Raw genomic sequence first — 18755 nt, 5'->3', positions numbered from 1 at the left:
TATAATTTTTGATATTTTGGCACTGGATCTTTGGTTGCTATCGCTAAAAGATTATATCCAAACGGAATAATTATACGCCTATTTTAAAGTGGACATACATTATTGTCACCTTACTCAGTTCCTTCAAAATTTTGGCGAACAAATTAGCAAGAACGAGTTTTGGGTGAATTTGATACGGGGATTATTGTCATTTTTAATATATAAAGATTTAGATTGTTTTTGACGAGGTTATTGCCCGTGATCTTATTTACAAGTTCTGTAAACAAGTCATTATGAATAATCCCATTAAAGCCATGTATTTCTCCAGCCTGTTAAATAAAGTCATCATCAAGACGGTGGTTCAACCGCGTGAATAACCTTACCCCAACCCATTAAAGTTGTGTATTTGTTTGGTACTCTTATTTTCCAGTCGTGCAGTTCAATGCTTTAGGGCCAGTCAAAGTGTACTCTCCATATGGCTCGCGTTTCAATCGCATGAAAAAATATCCTTGAGGTTGCAAATAGAATGGGATGGGGTTTGCTGTCTTATGTTTTAAATAATATCGAATAGTTGATTCACATCACAATGTTCTTTCCTCGGTGGGTGTGTGAGCGGTTAGGGGTTGGATGGTCGAATGTCAATGAGTCAACTGGCGTGGTTTCAATTACCTGGTTGTACGTGTCAAGCAATAGGGTTGCCTGTCCAATCTCATGGGCTTTCTCCGGGTCCTCCGATTTCCTTCCACTGCTAAAGACCCCTACGCGCAAGCGAATTATTAAAATAAAATTGAACCATATGTTAGTCCCGAAATGATCTAGTTTGTGTCGAGTGGACGTTACCCCCCCCCCCTTCCCCTCTCTCTCTCTCTCTCTCTCTCTCTCTCTCTCTCAATAAGGTCTTGCATTTCCACCTTTTCTCATATTTCTCAATGAAATACTTCTATTACAAATTTAAAACCCCTCTATTAGAATATTATGTGTAGCCTAATATTTTATTGGCCAATGCACAAGGTCATTATTACAGACAGAAGTTCTTGCTAAACCATGTGTATTATACCACCATAGTATAGTTGATGCCCTCTAATACCAGAAATATTAGCTAAATTATAAACTCTACTAGAACATTATGATTTAACATACGCGTAGGAAAAATAATAACTCTCCAGCACACTCTTCGAGAAAAAGATATTCAGGAGACACTCTTTACTATGGCCACGTATATTCATCGATAGAATTCTGAATCAGGGTGATTTGACGATTCACGTTGGGTTTTGTAAAGCATGAGATCATATATGTCGATCAATGTGGGATTCGAAAAAGATCAATTGTGTAGAAGAAAGAAAAATTTAATCGTGTAATTAGGTGAATTCTCCGGTTTCCTTCCACTGCTAAAGATCCCTACGCGCAAGCGAATTATTGAAATAGATAAACCACGTGTTAGTCCCGAAATGATATAGTTTGTGTCGAGCGGACGTTGAACCCAATTTTTGTATTTAAAAGTCAATTTAATCATGTACTTAGGTGAGTCCATGAATTTACATTTCTTGACTAAAATAATATTTCTACATTGGAATGCATTATTTAGATAAATTCATGACAATACATGTACATAGTTAGTCTTAACCCTTCGTTAAGCACGTGATCAATGGACTTACCAGTAGACAGATTTCACCCGCATATAAAAAGCACAAAAGCATGTAACCAAAAATGCTCATTAGGGGGTAAATCGTCTTTCTTAAGACAATCACAAATTACTTGATACATTATGAATTACTATAAATTTTAATAATAAAAGTATAATAATCACATAATAAGTGTTTAATTTATCTATATTGTCCAGCCGTTGAAATGCATCGATAACAAATATTGTCCTCGTTTGTCCAGTTGAGTATATGCAGGTAGATTGTTCGAAGCTATTATTTAAGTGAACATGTAACAGCACGACAACAACTGCTAACGCCATATTGATTATTTATTGTAGCAACGGAGATCAATATGGCGTCTAGTTAGCTTAGCTAGTTCAATGCAGGCAAAGTATACCTATTTTATATTATTTGTGATTGTCTCAAATAGTTCTATACGTGAAAATGAGCTGCATGTTTAAGGGCGTTATCTGTGACAAAGCGTTTGGGGATTATTACATATTAGGCAAGGAGCTTGGAAGGGGAGCTTTTGCCAGTGTATACAAATGTCAACAAAAGGGGACGAGTAATTTCTGGTCAGTCAAGCTGCTGAACAAAAAAAAATACCGAAAGGTGGCTGCCACTGAAATAGGCATTCTTTTAAAACTGAAACACCCGAATGTAGTTCGTTTGAAAGAAGTGTTCGAATCGGCTGAGGAAGTGCACATGGTTTTAGAACTGGTAACAGGTGGGGAGCTGTTCGAAAGGATTATCACTCGAGGACATTATTCAGAGAAAGATGCTGCCTGTGCTGTCAAGGATATGGTCACGGCTGTAGCTTATTTACATAGAAATGGAGTGGTGCATAGAGATCTGAAGCCCGAGAATATGCTTTACGAAGATTTATCAGAACATGCGAGATTAAAAATAACCGATTTCGGTCTTTCAAAAATTCTAGGAACCGACGCTACTATGCATACTGTATGTGGGACACCCACCTATTGTGCTCCGGAAATCTTCTTGGGTAAAAAATATACCCAATCGGTAGACATGTGGAGTCTTGGTGTTGTAACTTATATTCTCCTGTCAGGATATGAACCATTTATTGCTTCTACTGATCGGGAAATGTTCAAAAAAATTATCAAATGTGATTACGAATTTGACTCACCATATTGGGACGCAATCAGTGAAAATGCTAAAGATTTGATCAGGAAAATGTTGATGCTCGAACCAAATAAAAGAATAACAGCTGAACATGCTCTGAAGCATCCTTGGGTTATGGGCTTGGCAACCAAAAATGTTCATATGGAAGAAGCAGTAGTACAAATAAAGACATTTAATGCAAAACGGAAACTAAAGAAGGCCACTGAAGCTGTTTTGGCTGTTGCTAGAGCAACCCACCACCTCCCTCTGGACATGGTACAAATGGTAAATATTGGTGACTCCACAACACCAAACACTAACACAAATATAACCGGAGGCAATGAAAAAATGACCTAACAAAAGCTCACTAATAAGTTACAAATATTGATTTTTGTTTTTGTTTTTGTTTTGACTAAAAATAAATATTACATTTTAAAAACTAATTGTCAAGTTATTGTCCAGCATTTGCAAAGTTGTATACATGATTTTAACTATATTCGTAATATACAATATAATATAAAGGTACATTTTTTGCTGTTGTAAAGTTGTTGTCACCCTTGTTCGTCAAAACATCAGTCTACATTTTTCATCTGATTTTGCTGTGTGACCAAACATGAATGAGATTCGCCAACAATTATTCGCGACGGTAACTGTCATGGCACTCTGGAAATATATTAAATATTTTATTGCATTTGAGTCTGTATTTTTCATTCGTTTTTAAATGAACTAGACTATATCTCAGTTTATTAAATTTGTGCTCTTTAGTGTATGTAGGTTTAACCTTGAAAAACCAACACCTCAAACTAGTCCTTATTTGACTGATGCCATTGCCAAGTTAGATACATATGATACGGGTTTTTTTCTATAGCCAGAGGCAGATCACGGGGAAGAGCAGGGCGCCCAACCTTCCTATTTGTCTGCAAAGTTACCACTAGGCCATGGTAAACCTTTCTTTCCGTTGCGTTTAAACAAAAGGAAGACGGGTTTCAGACTTGCTTTGGTGTATTGGAAGTTTAAAAGATAATAATGAAAAAAACTATCCCAAAAACGATTAGTTCTATCAGTTGAACAATTTAGATATTGTTATCTATTGACGACGAAGGAATGGTGTTAGCTGGTTTAAAAGCACGGTGACCAATGTTATTTATAGTCGATGGTAGTATTTATATAGAAGATAAAAATTGTATGGCACATGATGTAACCCTGGAAAACACCAGATAGCAATATGTCTCATTATTATTAGGTGTAACGTTTGATGACCATATTGGCGTGTTCCGATAAGTAAAGAGACACACGGCTTAGTGCCGTGCCTGTTGTTGATAAACCAACGAATAAATTGTAAACTTTGATGAGAGAGAGAGAGAGAGAGAGAGAGAGAAATGGGGTTTAACGTCCACTCGACACAAACTAGGTCCTTTCGGGACTAACATATGGTTTAATTTTATTTCAATAATTCGCTTGCGCATATGGGTCTTTAGCAGTGGGAGGAAACCGGAGGACCCGGAGAAAACCCACGAGGTTGGACAGGCGACCCTACTCCTTGTCACGTACAACCGGGGATTCGAAATCACGCCAGTCGACTCAATGACAGACTTTATGATACAGCGCGCGCACGCTAACCATTCAGCCATCCAACCCCCCAAACTTTGATGAGGTTGACTAACAACTGGTAGGTATTTGGCCACAATGAATTCTACGTTCGTGTCCCAATAACCAGAATCTGAACTGTTATCATAAATAATTTCATTTTGTTAAGAAAAATCAAGACTAGCCTACTCAAAGGTTTAGTAATCAGTCATTTTAGTTAGGGCTATTTGAGTAATAAATTTGACTTCTACTCAAGTCTGACTATCGTTTCATTCATAATTTATGTTAACAAAAATGAGCTTATTTTGTTATCAAACAATCCTACTTTTTATAACCTCATACGATTTATATCATAAACGACAACAAAAAAGCTAAATGAAGGGAACAGTGTTACTTCGTTATGGCAACGGTGAGTTACCTAGTACGTCTCCAATTTCCGGTATGAGGTAACGCGATATTTGACGAGAACAAAGAAATATGTTATACATATGTTGGACCAATGGCGTACACACATGCTAAGTTAATTCATGTTCCAGAGTTTTGTATTTGGTCCATGGTTGATTATTATAAGATATTAACACACAAGAAAAATGGATTATTTTGTAGGACTACGTGTACATAATATGTATACATACACCGTGTAAGCCATATTTACGCTTTTGCGTGAAATGGTGTTGGCATGTGACAAAGTTCGATCATCCATTTTCTAAAAAAAAGCCCAACCCCATATGCGAGTCAATATTGTTAAGAAAAAAATCAAAACACATTATGAGCATATCGTGGCTTTGCTAATGTCTTACAGACGCCCATCACGCCACAACAGACCCCATGGATGTACCTGCAGTCCTTAAGAAACAGGCAACTAATCCAATTTATACGCATAATATTGCCGTCTGGTTTTCAATATAACCCCGTGTTCTCCACCGATTAAATCAGATGTTAAGCCAAGTGTCAAAAGTTGGCGGAGATTAAATAACAAACACCAGTTATATTTTCTACCTCATTAAAGACTGACTGTTTTTGTAGCCACATCAAAGTTATATCAAATTCGCTTGTTTGCGACGAATATCAGGAGCATGCTAGCATCTTAGGGTGAGAAATATGCATGATCGCATACTGTAGGCTTGTAGAGTTCTGGATATTTCTACTCGGGGTGCACTGGAAAAGTTAACCACGTGCCAACGTTCTGCGTCATTTCAGGTCTAAATTTGAACATAAGCATTATATAATCTACATGCTGACTATAATAAGTGACGGGAGATAAAATGCTGCATATTATAGGGAGGATGGGGAAGTCGTTTTGAGGATACCCCCTCCGGTCTTTTTGCTTCGCAGATTTCAAGATCTGCAGACGTAAATCATTTTACAATATGGCGTAACCTCTCAACGTTTTTGCAACAAGGCGCCTGTTTTTTGGAAGCTACTAGACTATGGCTGCGATGGCTATGGTTAATTAGGAAAGAGGCAAATTGTAAAATATGTTGAAGTCGTTACAAATCATTGAAGGTATGTTGAAAAAGAAATTAATATAACATATTCTCATGGTTAATAACCGAAAACACAAACACTGACACTATCTACAAAAATGACATTTCAAAAAGGCATGCCCCTGAAATTGTTTCGTATAATATGTACTTTAAACCCTAATACAGGAATAATCCAAGACTAAAGGCAAATATAGATTTTCATTTCATACACGATAAGTTATTGCCGTCTAAAGTTCGCGTCGTAATGAAAATGTGTTGTGTCCCCGAAGGGTGCTTTGAGAAAGAATTTATAAACCAGAATTTATGGTTGGATATAGGCTATGGCTGCTTTGTGTTATAAAGAAATGCCCCCTATCCTTAACCCCTGGCGCAGTGGTTCATTCGGCCCTCAGTCCATTTGGCTAATAACTTTATCACGTACTCCGTCTTTATTATCCCGGTTGATGCAGAAAAATAGGACGTTAAACCCCAATTCATTCATTCATTCTACCACGAACTTCAATCAAATCATCGCAAAGTTTGCGGAGTTTGACAATAGACGCGGAAGTAGTGGATTATCGAGCTGATGATGTAAAATGGACCTCGCGTGCCCTCTGCCCCCTGATAATCCTACCCCAGTATTGGTCCTCAGAATGACATCATCCCAAACTGAAAATATACGATTCATTGTCAAAAGTGTTTTATTTGCTGCATATTTTTGTATATATATATTTGTGAAATGTAAGAGATTATAAAATGTACATTTCACCTTAAGTTATTGACCTTGAATCAGAATATTTATTTGATTTTATTTCCAATCATTAATAACGTACGATTTTAAGCGGTTTTAATACTGTTACGTGCCTAAGCCTTACTACCTATCGACACTTCTGGTTAACAAACATCTTTTATTCTGTTCTGTCGTATCTGAATTTACATGAGGATTAAGCGGATGGACATAAAACAGTTCGTAAACAAGCAAGTAAAAGATACAGCTGTGTATGATCAAAGTTTGACAGTCGTCCGCCATTAGTCAAATTATCAACGTCTGCATGCTACTTTCCGCGCGTTTTTCAAAGATAGTGAACGTGTTGATAAAACGTGAAATGTCAGAAGGATTTAGACATGTCGTGAATAGTGGGGGAGTGTAGATAATCACTCTCTAAGACACTAGATTTACATCTTTCTACATTTAAACATACAGATATACCATCTCGTTCAAATTGGGTGCTTTGACCCCAGATTCCGAGAAAACTTACAATTGTTGGTTAGATTAACGAATAAAGAAATATTTTAAAGTTGATAGATATTGATTTTATTGTTATACTGATCAGGATTGGGATGTATTACTTTGTGGTGCTTAAAATAAACCCTATTTCCTAATACAAAATCTAAAAAAAGCAATTTACGGAATATTGTATGTCAAAGATACTTCAAATGGTCAGACACGAGCCCGCCATACAACTTAGATGGCTAGAGAAGAATACATCTTAAATTCCTTTTAAACTGTATGGTCAACTTGTCCAGTATGATAGAAACAGACGGGGTGCAGACGCGTGCTGGGCGTGTAGGCATCCGCCTACCCTACCAAGTGTCAATGTATGTCATGGCTCCAATATACGTCAAATCGATTCTAGCACGGCCTCCAAAGTCTTTACGGCGCTGCCCCCCCCCCCCCTTCCCATTTTCATGAATGAAAAAAAAAGAAACCGGAAGTGATTGACAACGCTCGAATCCAATGAGATTTCCTAATAGGTTATAGGGGTGAGTGTGGCTATGTGTCATCCCTTTCGAAAAAGTGCCCCCCCCCACCACACCTTAAGAGTGTCGTAGGTTCCTTCGGAGGCCCCAGCACGCCTCTGAGTGGGGTGGTTAGGGGTTGATGCTCATTTCCGGCAAGCTTTTGAAGGTGTATTACATACAAATATTTGACTCGCTGTACCCAGCACCTATCAAATGTAAATATAAATTAGACAACTGTAAAAGATAAAGCGACAATATAAAAGAATCTGAGGATACATCTTGGAATTGTGTAATATATAGTTACTAACGTCTGTTTGTTCTTAGAATCTTGATGAAGATGTTAAGCTTTAATTGATCTCGGCCTTTATATGGTTTTCATGCAACACTTCTGTTATAGAACAAACAACATGATAGAAACTTACACCGTAAATTGCAGATATTTTCACACAGAAAGGATCGCATAACATTTGTATTTATATAAGTTTCCTCAATGCCATCTGTTTTCAAGGCGCCGCGGAGGTCCACAAAACATATGTTGACAAACCTGTAATAAGATCGGGAATAAACAGCCAATGTTGTTTTCTGTACATACTTTGATTAGATAAAAAAAATCGGAGAAAAACTGGAAATATTAAGCGATGCATAAAATAATAACAACGTTTGGAATATGACGGTATAATGTCACACTGACACTTATTAATAAATAAAATACCAGACGTACAGACGGGACATTATATGATGGTTTCTTTATTAAAGTGCATTGATAGAAACATGAAAATAAAGATTGACCAAAAGAAAGACCAGCGGCTACCAGACAGAATACGTCCACATTTTGTAAGAGACGAATAGAGAACAGGCTAAAAACAAAAACGATTTTTTGTACAATCAGGGGCCATAATCTAGAAATTTATGGTCTGAAATGCGCAAATATCAAAAGGGACTGAGATTTTGGGAATATAAAGATATGTTTTAAGTTTCTTCAAAATCGGATACAAATTGTGACCTCTAGAAGGTTCATATCCTTTGTATTACATACTTATACACAAGGAAGTTACGATCCGATATGCGTGAAACAAAATATGCTTGAAACAAGGAAACCAGATATTTGGGTTATAAACATGCATTTCAAGTTTCATCAAAATTGTGACCTCTAGAGTGACCACAAGCTAAAAACTTGATTTTTCGTACAATCAGGGGCCATAATCCATGAAGTTATGGTCCGATACATGCCAATATCGAAAGGAACCGAGATCTTCGGATAAAAATTGTGATCTGTAGAGTGTCCATAAACAATGGACAGCGGGCAACGACAATATACGTCCACATGAAAATGTGGGCGTATAAAAATAAATAGTCAATAGAAGTTCTTCGGGATTTGCATTAATTTGCAACTTTATTATAAAATCAGTTTGTATTCAATAAGAATGAACACCATGGTTGTGTTTAAAATGGTATCTATACAAAGCCAACATCCAGTTTTATTTTTTTGCAAGAAAACCACCGAACCAATGTCAACAAATAAATGCATGGAAACGCACTGAAGTAGTTTTCATTATTTATAATTCATCGGATATTTGTGTAAATTAAGGCATACAAAATCGTCTAGAAAGAATGACGTATGATAATATTGTTATGATATTTTGTCGTGTGTATCATATCAGAAGTTCTTGATTGGTACCAGTCTATTGGACTCTAACAACAGACGATATCCTGTTGGTCGAAATTGTCGTAGGTCGAATTCTTGGTAGAGCCAAATATAATAAGACCAAAGTTCAGTATCATCGACCCCTTATCTATTCAAAATACTCACCAGTTGATATTTTTTCAACAGATTAGATTTGAAAATAACATTTGAAATCACTTGCAGGTGTTTAAAACAAGCTGTTGCCATGCAAGATATGCCAATGTTTTGCAAAAGATGGGTAGAGAACAGGCTAAAAAAGGAAGTAGGGTCTTTAGGATATAAACAAATATTTTAAGTTCCATCAAAATCGGATAGAATTGTGACCTCTAGAGGGCCCGCAAGCTAAATACAGGATATTGCGTACAATCAGGGGTCTAAATCCATGAAGTTACTGTCCAATATGCGCGAATATCTAAAGGAACCGAGATCCTTTGGATATAAACATACAATTTAAGTTTCATCAAAATCGGATACAGATTGTGACCTTTAGACGGTCCACAACCTTAGTATAACATTAATTTACAATATTTGCGTACCAGTTGCGGTCTTTTTGTCGGACAGTTTTGGTCTAATTTTCACGAAATTCGAATTCATCCGTCATCAGGGTGTATCGAAACAATATGAATCCGACGCGGAAAATTTAGTTTATTCTATTAAATTACAGTCCCAGTTTATAGGATAAGGACTAAAAGTGCAAAATGTTCTTCGCCGAAATACGATATGCGAATATGTAATATATAGACTTTGAATCAAAGTAATAAAAATGGTTGTATTTGACTGGTATTAAGAGAGAACCAAACCATCTGTGTATGTTTTGACATGTACAGTCGAGAAATAAGTTGGATTTGAGCACTATCAAGGATATATTTGGAAAATGAGAAACATTAATGATCATCGACTCTTAGTTAAAGAAATAAACCGAGTGTGCACGTGCGTTATGTCAATATGATAATATAGGTACATTTTCCTCCTCTACTTTATTGGTTTATACAGCTGTTACTGCCGGAACTACTTTAACTTTTTTTTAAAAAACGTGTATGTTAAAATACTTTTAATCCGATCATAGTCTATATAATTTCTGGTAAATATCCCTGTGGTGTTTAGATAGAGGCTCATCCTTAGAATATATTATTATTAATTACAATATCGAAATATTTATATGATCTGACTTCCCGCTCAGATATAATTCAGCTAGATTAAAACACGTTCAGACAAAAGCACTGAAGTCAAAATTCGCCTGCTCTCCACGTAGCTTTACTAGCTTAATTTTACCGTCTGAACGCCCCCGGGGCGCCTTAACGTCGCGGGCTTATCTGCCTTCTCGTATGCGCTTTCCACTAATGTGCGCGTGCATAATATACTATGTAGCCTATCTATCTATCTATCTATCTATCTATCTATATACTGATATTTGTGACTGTCGTTTGTCTGTCTGTCTGTCTGTCTGTTCGGGGTTGGCGGCTACACTAGGTCTGCCCCGAGTCTGAAATTTGGGGTATAGGGGTAGCTCGGACCGGGGAGTAACATAGGCCAGGTGGCGTTAGTCTACCACTTCCGGTTTCGGAGTTATGACCCCCGAGCGAAGCCGGTCTGTTCGGGGTCGGCGGCTACACTCGGTCTGCCCCGAGTCTGAAATCTGGGGTATAGGGGTAGCTCGGACCGGGGAGTAACATAGGCCAGGTGGTGTTAGTCTACCACTTCCGGTTTCGGAGTTATGACCCCCGAGCGAAGTCTGTCTGTTCGGGGTTGGCGGCTACACTTGCCCCGAGTCTGAAATTTGGGGTATAGGGGTAGCTCGGACCGGGGGGTAACATAGGCCAGGTGGCGTTAGTCTACCACTTCCGGTTTCGGAGTTATGACCCCCGAGCGAAGCCGGTCTGTTCGGGGTTGGCGGCTACACTAGGTCTGCCCCGAGTCTGAAATTTGGGGTATAGGGGTAGCTCGGACCGGGGGGTAACATAGGCCAGGTGGCGTTAGTCTACCACTTCCGGTTTCGGAGTTATGACCCCCGAGCAGGTCTGTCTGTTCGGGGTTGGCGGCTACACTAGGTCTGCCCCGAGTCTGAAATTTGGGGTATAGGGGTAGCTCGGACCGGGGAGTAACATAGGCCAGGTGGCGTTAGTCTACCACTTCCGGTTTCGGAGTTATGACCCCCGAGCGAAGTCTGTCTGTTCGGGGTTGGCGGCTACGCTAGGTCTGCCCCGAGTCTGAAATTTGGGGTATAGGGGTAGCTCGGATCGGGGAGTAACATTGGCCAGGTGGCGTTAGTCTACCACTTCCGGTTTCGGAGTTATGACCTCCAAGCGTTGACAGCTACACTAGGTCTGCCCCGAGTCTGAAATTTGGGGTAATGGGGTATCTCGGACAGGGGAGTAACATAGGCCAGGTGGCGTTAGTCTACTACTTCCGGTTTCGGAGTTATGACCCCCGAGCGAAGCCGGGTATCCTGCTAGTATCATAATATATATGAACGATGAGGTTAGAATCATTGGTCATAGTTCAGTTAGCTTGGCTTACCGTCCGTGTGAACGCCTTGTTGTCCTTGCTTAAAATTGCCCAGGAGTTTATAGTCAGGACGTCCGGTAGTCAATTTAGAAACCAAGTCAATGCAACTCTCCTAATTTCGTAATGCGGGCGTCACACTGTCCCGTAATAGACACAATGATAAAGTAAATGTTCAAATTCGGCTCTGATCGTAAAAACATTGGGTCATACGTGAGGGCATCTTAAGCCATCGTATGACGCCTGTGGAGTTTCGCAAGCTCCTGCAGCAGCTTCGTGAGTACTGGCAAAAAACTTTGGCAAGCCAAAAAATTGCCGAAAGACCTAGCGAATGTTCATTTTCGTGTTAAATTTGCGTGTCTATATACGTGCATATGTTTTCAAACAACTTAAACCCGTCAGTTTCCACCTGAAAATGGAGACCGGTGTCCCAAGCTGTATTATACGGTGTCTGGGTAAAACCAGTCTTTTATTTTATAAAAATAAAGTGTAGGTGAAATTACCTTTCTTTCTCAAGTACATCACATGGGTCATGTACTGTATAGACCTCTAAAGGAACGGCAATAGATTATCAGGTCACCCAACGAAAAAATTGACCCGAAATCTTAAAAGGTTACGTACGTGTCCAAACGATTCAATATTTTCAGCTGAAATTTTGAGACGTACACCATTACTCTATACACGGACTTTTATCTCCGAGATTCTGTTAAAATCGGGATGGTCCCTTTAGATGCCCGCCCGAATGCTGTTACGAATGGTTAGCGCGTGTGCGGTGTATCATAAGTTCTGTTTTTGAATCAACTGGCGTGGTTTCGATTCCCCGGTTGTACGTGACAATGAGTAGGGGCGCCTGTCCAACCTCGTGGGTTTTCTCCGGGACCTCCGGTTTCCTCCCACTGCTAAAGACCCCTACGCGCATGCGAATTATTAAAATAAAATTGAAACCATGTTAGTCCCGAAATGATCTATAGTTTGTATCGAGTGGACGTTACGAATTTTATTTTAACACCATTTACTTTATCGTGTATGTGACCATCTGGTATCAATTTGGAGACATTGTGACGCTCGCCAAAGCATCTTTCTGCGTCTGTCCCAAGCACCTCAACGGAGCCATCTTCGTATTACCTTCGTGTGACATTCTGTAGGCACCGCACTTGCTTCGGTTGTTAATTAGTTTTTTTTACCAATTTCGGGGCCATATTGGCGCGAAACTCAAAATTCCATATTCGTATGGCCATCGTGTGTCAATTTCGGGACAGGGTGACGCCAACATAAGGAAACGAACTAAGTATAGCTTGAAGCTTTCTGTCATGTAGTCAACTGTTCCAGTAAGCGGTGGAACGCTTCTGTTTAATTTTATTTTTGCAGAAGCTTTCAGTGCAAAAGACTTTAACTTTTGAAGTTTTGGCCGACTGTTGCTGATTTTTCTACACTTGGAAAGGCCGTTGTTGTTTAAACAGTGATGGGAAGGGAGGTAAAATATAAGAAGGCATTAAATTTGTGGTTTATTTTCGATTCCAGAATGATTCCCCTACACCTTAAATGGTAATTGTATATCTTTCTCTCCCATTTTAATAATCATTGATGACCCGCTAAAATACAACATTAACTGTCGTGTAGATATTAACTAGCATTATCGATTAGATTTCCATTGAGAGGTATCAAGGCGTCAAATATTCGCGCAAAAGTGAAAAACAATTAATATTTAAATGTCTTATTACTTGAAAGGTTGTTCTAATAGTGGAAAGTATTATGGATCAGCAAATTGTTCCACACTAACGACACGAAAGCCTGCGTTCAATACTGTGAAATAAGACATGCATCATAAATTCGGGGCCAGTCTAGTTACACTTTACTGAACACGCTATGAGTAAGTTATAAAACAAGTATAAACAAAGTCAAACAACCTGCTGAAATTCTATAGGGTTTTTTTATATTGGTGGATCAATATTAATTACTGACCAGGTTAACATTGTCACTTTCCACTCATTTTATGCATACGCGTATTAATTTGATTTACCATTTACAGTAAATGTGTAACAGATTAGGGTTAGAATTAGTCTATTGTTAGGTTACATGTTTTGGGTTGGGTTTTTTTTAAATCGTAATTAATTTGTTTTTAAATTATGATTCTTATTTCACAATAAGGATGTTTCGCAGACGCATCTGTCACAAACAGATGGCGTAAATAAAACTAGATTCCAGGCCGGTTGTCGAAACATAAAATATTTTAGACGCAGTGTTCAATTCTTGTTTACCTACTCTATAATTGGACAATTCTTTTCATGTTTTGGCATATTTAACCAATCAGTTAATTAATACCTTGTTGTCCAGGGATATCAGGGATACAAAAGACCAGAACTCGCTCCGGCTGGGCAGTAGGCTACCTCGATTAAATTCAGAGAGTTAGTTGGTATTCTCGAGAGCGGGAATATTGTAGTTATCAATTTTACCTTGTTTAAAACAAAAGTTTATAATCAAACTTGAACTAGAGTTGCTTAAATCAATTAGTCACGGGGAAAACTTAGAATTATTTCATCCATCTGAGTGATTGTAGCGCTCGGTCGAAAATTCGCTGTGGATCATTTTGATTGATTAAGACGTGTGTAGCTTACTCGTCCCTTTACATAGATGCAGGTGTCTTAATACGAAAACAATTTGTGGGGATTACCTATTCCTCTCACGAAATTTCAATGACATTTACTACACGCATGAACTGTCGAACGAGTGGTACTAACAAATAGTAGAAATCTTAATGCAGCCCATCGTCATTTTAAATCGGGGTCCAAGAAGGTCAAAGAGGGAGACTTGAGATCGTGACAGCGTTTAAATGTGACACATACAAGTACTTCTTAAAACTTGGTTTAAGTTTTTTTAAAACGCCATTTTCCCAGATCCTTAAACTCTCACGAAGGCAAAACTCAAATCTCCTTCAAACCTATGAAAATAAACATGGATGGTATGCTTTATTCGGGGCTGCATATGATGATTTGTTATTTAAATAGTAGATATTAAATACCCCCTATTAATACTTTTCCACTTGTCTAATGATCATGGTCGTTAGAGCTTTGGCAAAAATCCCCATTTTTCAATTTAATTAGTACACTTATACAGGTGGAATAAGTAAGTATACCCATAGAATAAATAAATCATGGCACTCCACTGGAAATTTCAAACTCGTTGAAAGAAGCCAATGTTTTATTTGCATAAAATATTTTTGGCTTCGAAAACACCAGTGGCAGTGTAAGTAGGTGCAAATTATGGGAACTGAACAGTGCTCGTGTTCAGTCGCCATACTACTGAAACTGTGGTCATAAAAATTTAATATTTTGACCTTTTCTTCACAATTCGTTTCCAATTGATTTATTCGTTCTTGCCTAGAATATGGAGAACGATTTAAAGACTCCCATGTTGGATAAAAGGAGTTAAACGTCTTTGATTTGGGGGAAAATGAAGTATTTTGAAAATATGAATCCATTTGATGTGTTATTTCGATTAGCGATTTTAATTGTTGAAAACGGTCAACGTCGACTTTATTTAAATTCTCTGTGCGTTGTTTGCATTTTTCGGACTGTCAAATTTTACACGATTTAAAGGTACTTAAAATGATTATATAACATTTGGTTCAGAAACCCATATCAAAATATAAGCGGTAGATAATACCAGTCTTAGATTCGAGAGATGCCAATCGTGTGTTTTTCCGGGTCCTCCGGTTTTCACTCACTGCTAAAGACTCCTACAAGCAAGCGAATTATAGAAATAAAATTGAAAATATTAGTCCCGAAATGACATGGTTTAGGTTGAGTGGACGTAACACCCAATTTCTCTCCCTCTCTCGTTTTGGGGATTAAACTTTTACCATATCAGCGCCATCGAGTAGAGCAGTTCTAGATGAGAGGCGCTATAAATTCATTATTATTATTTTTCAAATTACATTGAAAGCCTTTTTAATGCAGCATAAACAGGGTGTGGTATTTGATTTCTCACCGTCATCGCCCCATCCTGCACATTCTTAGTTGACAATTTAAAACCTCGATGACCAAGCGTCATTATCTTGTATAATACTTCCTGTTTAAAATATATTATATCCATCGTTGCTTTGTTATTGAATGAGGTACGAGAATTTACGAAACAATATCGGAGAGGTCGGTTACAGAACAGCTATTAAGTCATCAACAATTAATTGAACACTACAGATGTGCAAATATCAATAGGTTTAGTTAAGTAGGAATTGATATTTTGGTTACTATTGTTAATTTACACCGTTTTATCCTTCACCGGTCATCCATCACAATTGAAAAATACGAAACTTTCAAGTAGGATTATACTGAGTAAAAGGATGCCGTATTGGTTTTTGTTTAGAATCTAGTTGGTTATGTAAAAACTGGTGAAAGGTGTCAGTGATTAACCACGACCATTTGAGGAAATGTAAAATCGGTTGAAAGGGTTTCAATTGGTACTTGTATTTACTTCACAGCTATAATAAAGTAATTGACGCTATTGAAAAAAACTTAAATTGCCTTACCCATTTTATGTCTTTTAATGTGTAAATAGGGTACTTGTGTTTTAAAAATTATTTTCTAGTAAAGAATACGAGTGATTAAGTGTCTATTTCATATGATCCCATTCGTTACAGAAATTGTACAACAAACAAAACCAGAGCATGAGAAATTCATATTAAAGTGATTTTACTGACAATGGGTATTTTATTTTCTCCCGCTTTGATTAATTCATATAATATGTGATATCGGATACAACTACAAGACAACTGCAGTACGAAACGAAGATCTACTTTATCGATTTGTTAATTTCGGTCAAATGAATATTAATTTAAACACATCTTCTAAGAAGATATTAGTAGCTATACTGCATGGGTAGAAGACATAGATGACACCTTGACGATTATAATAGCTAGAACGGCATAAGGACACGGTCTTCAAATATCAGAGCAGTTTATTCTCTTCTTTCTGTGTAATAAGCCATTTTGAAGTTATTATAGTGTTAGTGCACAGCGTCTTTAGAATTGGGGAGGGGGGGCTTCCAGGGCCTCTTCCTCCACGAATCCATGCATTGCTACAGATCTGCAGAGGACGCATGTTAGACCGCTCAGCCATTTTGTTACATCTATATGACGTTATATGGGGGGGGGGGGTGCTGAATGGCTAGCGTGCGCGCGCTGTATTTGAGTCGACTGGCGTAGTTTCGAATCCCCGGTTGTACGTGACAAGGAGTAGGGTCGCCTGTCCAACCTCGTGGGTTTTCTCCGGGTCCTCCGGTTTCCTCCCACTGCTAAAGACTCCTATGCGCAAGCAAATTATTGAAATAAAATTAAACCATATGTTAGTCCCGAAATGACCTAGTTTGTGTCGAGTGGACGTTAACCCCCCCCCTCTCTCTCTCTCTCTCTCTCTCTCTCTCTCTCTCATGACGGTATATGAGACTTTATCGCATGGGAATCTAATTTATTAGAACCAGATTACATGAAGACAGCGATGCCACCCAAAATCACAAGAACAAGACTGATTGATCGGTACATATTTTTGGGGGGTTTATAAAAATTGTAGAGTTTAATAACGATGAACACTTAAATGATTACGACTATACTTATAGGTGATAGGTGTAAGTTGTGAAAAATACCATTAAAAACCCGGTTTTCGGGTTTCATGTACAGATATTATGTATATTGTGATGAAAGCTCAATCTGTCCTGCAGCTTTAAAATAACGTTGTTAAAACAATAGAATATAAGTAACGTTAATGGTATATCAATAACGGTATCTTTCAGTGTAATTTAACAAGGTATAGAAATAAAATGAAGATGTGCATCAGTATAGGAGTATTTTCAATGCAAACATTCTCCTATAGTCGCCCGTCTTGTATTTGTATTATGATAGGAAGAAGGAATATTATTTCTAAATGTTTACTCTCTTCTCGTGTTAAAATGGAAATCTAGACGCGAACGTGCTTACGCAATACATGGCAGCAAGTCGTTGATTTGAACGAAATGAAAATTAAACAAGAAAGATTACTTGAGTTTCCCGCCTTTGAGAGTTTTAAAGGAAGGCGGGGGGATTTCCCGCCTTTGAGGGTTTTAAAGGTGGGGGGGGGCGGGGATTTTCACCAAGTAATTAAATATCTTTAGCCCACAGAATGAAGAGGGGCACATAAACAGGGTTTGGGTTTGGCAGATTAACCCCGCACTAACATCCGATCATTTACAAAGCTTCTCCTGCTGCACCGAACAGTCGGATATATAATATATGCACGTGTCATGATAACCTTTGGCAGTCACAATCTCATTAACAGAAGTAAACAGTTTGGTTTAATAGTTGATAAATTCTTATATTCAACGATTCCGGAAATACCTATTTTGAATGTATGATGCAGAATAACGGAAACGAAACTATTAATCGTATGTGACAATACGTATCACTGGGATTCAGCTGGTGGAAATAACAATTACTTTAAAGTATTCTGACTGTCTATCGACTATTCCTCAAAGGTTTTACTGGAAAAATAGGCTACTGTTGTGGGGCTTTATCCTTCTACGCCCCCAGAACGTTAAACTGACATGTATTCCAGATTTTGTAATTAAACGATTATAGACTAACTGATAAAAAAGATTCAGATTTCAGACCACTTGTCAGAAAATTATTTGGCGGCGAGTAAGGAATTCAAAATCTAGAAAAAAAGTTTTTTCTGACCGGGGGCGGGGGACTTAACGACCCGGCATATAATATTAGGGCAATACAGACTAATCTTGACCTTGCACGCGTGCCATTAGGTCCCACCGTCCCTGCAGATCATGTGCGATTGGATTATGCCAATGGTATATTCAAACACTTCATGACAAATCAAAGATTATATTTGCATGCCGATCGCCAAAGTAAGGATTCCTCTTTAGTGGTCAATCATAGGCAACGATTAGACTTTTTTTTTGAAGCTAAAACAAGTGTTAAAAAAATCGTCATCTCAGTTTTTCCTAATAGTGCTGCATTATGTTAAATCAAGTGATAAAGAAAATAACTAG

General features: G+C 38.1%; 1 protein-coding gene across 1 annotated transcript; it reads left to right on the top strand.

Moving 5' to 3' along the window:
• The first annotated feature begins 1917 nt into the window (after positions 1 to 1917).
• LOC126826660 (calcium/calmodulin-dependent protein kinase type IV) lies at positions 1918 to 3269 on the top strand. Its single transcript, XM_050555642.2, has one exon. It carries the CDS (start codon positions 2067 to 2069, stop codon positions 3099 to 3101), a length of 1035 nt encoding a protein of 344 aa, XP_050411599.1. The 5' UTR covers positions 1918 to 2066; the 3' UTR covers positions 3102 to 3269.
• The last annotated feature ends 15486 nt before the right edge of the window (positions 3270 to 18755 follow it).

This window comes from Patella vulgata, chromosome 7 (assembly GCF_932274485.2).
Source record: "Patella vulgata chromosome 7, xgPatVulg1.2, whole genome shotgun sequence".
Taxonomy (NCBI): domain Eukaryota; kingdom Metazoa; phylum Mollusca; class Gastropoda; family Patellidae; genus Patella; species Patella vulgata.
This window is presented reverse-complemented; position numbering and strand designations above follow the sequence as displayed.

Bases quoted from the DNA above. Each gene is read 5' to 3' on its own strand.
- LOC126826660 (XM_050555642.2), top strand. From the start codon at position 2,067: ATGAGCTGCATGTTTAAGGGCGTTATCTGTGACAAAGCGTTTGGGGAT.